General features: G+C 40.6%; 1 protein-coding gene across 1 annotated transcript; it reads right to left on the bottom strand.

Annotated features, from left to right (window-relative positions):
* Positions 1-512: 512 nt before the first annotated feature.
* Positions 513-1,789, bottom strand: LOC113755503. The gene is made up of 2 exons (XM_027299504.1): positions 1,451-1,789; positions 513-1,397 (listed from the first exon to the last, which is right to left on the bottom strand). The coding sequence occupies exons 1-2, from the start codon at positions 1,787-1,789 to the stop codon at positions 513-515; spliced, it is 1,224 nt and encodes a 407-aa protein (XP_027155305.1).
* Between the last annotated feature and the right edge of the window lie 588 nt (positions 1,790-2,377).

Genomic DNA, 2,377 nt, shown 5'->3' with positions numbered 1-2,377 from the left:
TCTCAAATCGAATATTATCTCCAAACGCTTATTCACTAAATCCCACTAAACGAGCTTCCGAAAATTAAATTTATTAACCGGACATTTTAAGAATACATGCAAGTCATAGTTCCATATAAATGGTTCAAAAAGGGTTGAAATAAATTATTCGGAGAAAATGGGTGAATAAATAATTAATTAAGCCATTAAAATGGAATTATAAGTGAGGAAAATTCGGGTCCTCACACTATCACTTTCTCATTTTGCATTAAAACACATTCCAAACCTTCCTTTGAAGCATCTGTATAGACCACAAAACTATCCTTCCTATTTGATAGAGCTAATACGGATGCTATAATTGCAATTTGAACTCTTTCAATTCAGTTGGGGCCATTCTATATGGTGTCTTAGAGATAGGTGCTACTCCCGGAGTCACATCAATCTTAAAAGCTATGTCTCTTTCCGGGGGTAAAGACTCTAACTCTTCGGCAAAACATCTGGATACTCTTTCACTACAGGCATGTCTTCTAATTTCACTTTATCACTAGGGTTATTGATAAGAAAGCCAAATATCCCTGAGCTCCCTTACTTAGCATTTTCCTAACTCGAATTCCTGAGATAAGTGCAGATGAGGCTAATCTACCCCTCATATCCAATTTCAGGTTTGCCTCTCTCGGAATGCACAATTCTACTGTTTTCGTCTTACAGTTCAACTGAGCATTATAAAGAGCTAACCAGTCCATTCCTAGGATCACATCATACCCTTTAATCGCCAAACCTATCAGATTGGCCAGTAATTTCCGTTCTCCAACCCATATCTCACAATCCTTATACACCAAATTAGCTAGTAAATTTTGATCCCCAGTCGGTGTTCTAACCTCTAAATCATAAGGTAACTGAATTGGCTTTAAGTCTATTCCACTTATGAAATTAGGGTTTACAAAAGAATGCGTTGCATCTGGGTCAATTAAAACCTTAACTAAACGGTAGAAAATAGGGATCGTACCTTTAACCGCCTCGGTCGCATCGGGAATCTGTTGATGATCCAGTGCATAAACCCTAGCCGTTACTCTAGGTCGACTCCCTCTAGCACTAGTTTGCTTAGAGGTTGATTTTTCTGACTTTTGAGTGCTGCCTCGTACTTTCACCTTACTTGGACAATTTGCGAGCTGGTGCTCGGCATTACCACAGAACAAACACTTCCCCGACTTCCTCCAACACTCATTCTCCAAATGATTTGGTTTACCACAGTAACCACAGTTAACTTGAGGCGTCACTGCCGAACCACTAGAAGGCACTCCTCTTGCTTGAACTGGCCCACTACGACCTCCTCTGGATAAAACTCCCCTTGAAGCTCTAGTAGTCCTTACTCCTCCCATTCCTCTTCCGATCTTGGAAGGTGGGGTTCTTTTACTAGCCTGTCCAGAAGTATGAGTAGAAAAGTCCTTTTCTTATTGTGAAAATCCCTAACTTGCATTCTTGCGCTCTCAACTCTTTGCGCTTTCTCTAAAGCCTCAGTAAACGTAGAGATTTGGGCCGCAGCCAAGCCCTCTTGGATTTCTACATTAAGCCCTTGTACAAAACGTCTTATCCTTTTCCGCTCATTGGTCACCAATTCGGGAGCATACTTAGAAAGCTTAGTAAACTTCCCTTCATACTCAGCAACATTAAGAGTTCCTTGTTTCAACATTATAAACTCGTCCTCCCGTTTCTCTTGGATCAGAGGCGGAAGGAACTTCTCGTTGAACTCCCTCGTGAAATTCTCCCAAGTCCAAGAGGTTTGGACTCTCTCCCATTTTCCCTTTATCATGTCCCACCAGGCACGTGCTACTCCCTCAAATTGGAAAGCAGCAAAATTCACTCGCCTATTTTCGGTGTGACGCCCCCACTTCTCCTTAGGGCGAACCCTAGGGTATCCGCGGAACGCCTGCCCGGCTCTCGCCGGGACTCACTACAATCTATAATTCAAAAGCTCAAAATACTTCAAATATTTTCACTATATAATTTAAGTGCTCCAAAATATTCCATACTTACAATTAGTTAGCTTTCTAATTTAATACAATCCAAAAGAATATGCACTACAACCATCCGTTATAATACAACTTAAGGTCTTCAAAAGAAAACAATCTAGTACTATTCACGAGCACCCTTGGTCTCGAATCCTGTTAAGGAAAACAACAACGTGGAATGAGCTAAGCAACTCAGTGAGGTTCCAAGATACTCTAGTAGTTCTAATAAATCGTGTAAGTTAAGCATGATACATATACAGTTCAAGATTTCGCATTGGCACATTTACAATAAGGCAGTTATCATGATACAGAAATAAACACATATTGAAGGATACGGTGTTCCAGTGGAACCATTTCGGTCAACTTCACCTTATAACTCCAGATCCCTT

The sequence above is a fragment of the Coffea eugenioides genome, unplaced genomic scaffold (assembly GCF_003713205.1).
Source record: "Coffea eugenioides isolate CCC68of unplaced genomic scaffold, Ceug_1.0 ScVebR1_153;HRSCAF=624, whole genome shotgun sequence".
Lineage (NCBI taxonomy): Eukaryota > Viridiplantae > Streptophyta > Magnoliopsida > Gentianales > Rubiaceae > Coffea > Coffea eugenioides.
The sequence above is the reverse complement of the archived record's forward strand: the minus strand, read 5'-3'. Positions and strand labels throughout refer to the sequence as shown.

Excerpts from the sequence above, each read along its gene's own strand:
- LOC113755503 (XM_027299504.1), bottom strand. The coding sequence starts at position 1,789 with ATGATAAAGGGAAAATGGGAGAGAGTCCAAACCTCTTGGACTTGGGAG. Across the intron at positions 1,398-1,450 it reads TTGAGAGCGCAAGAATGCAA|GCTAGTAAAAGAACCCCACC; the intron begins GTTAGGGATTTT and ends ACTTCTGGACAG.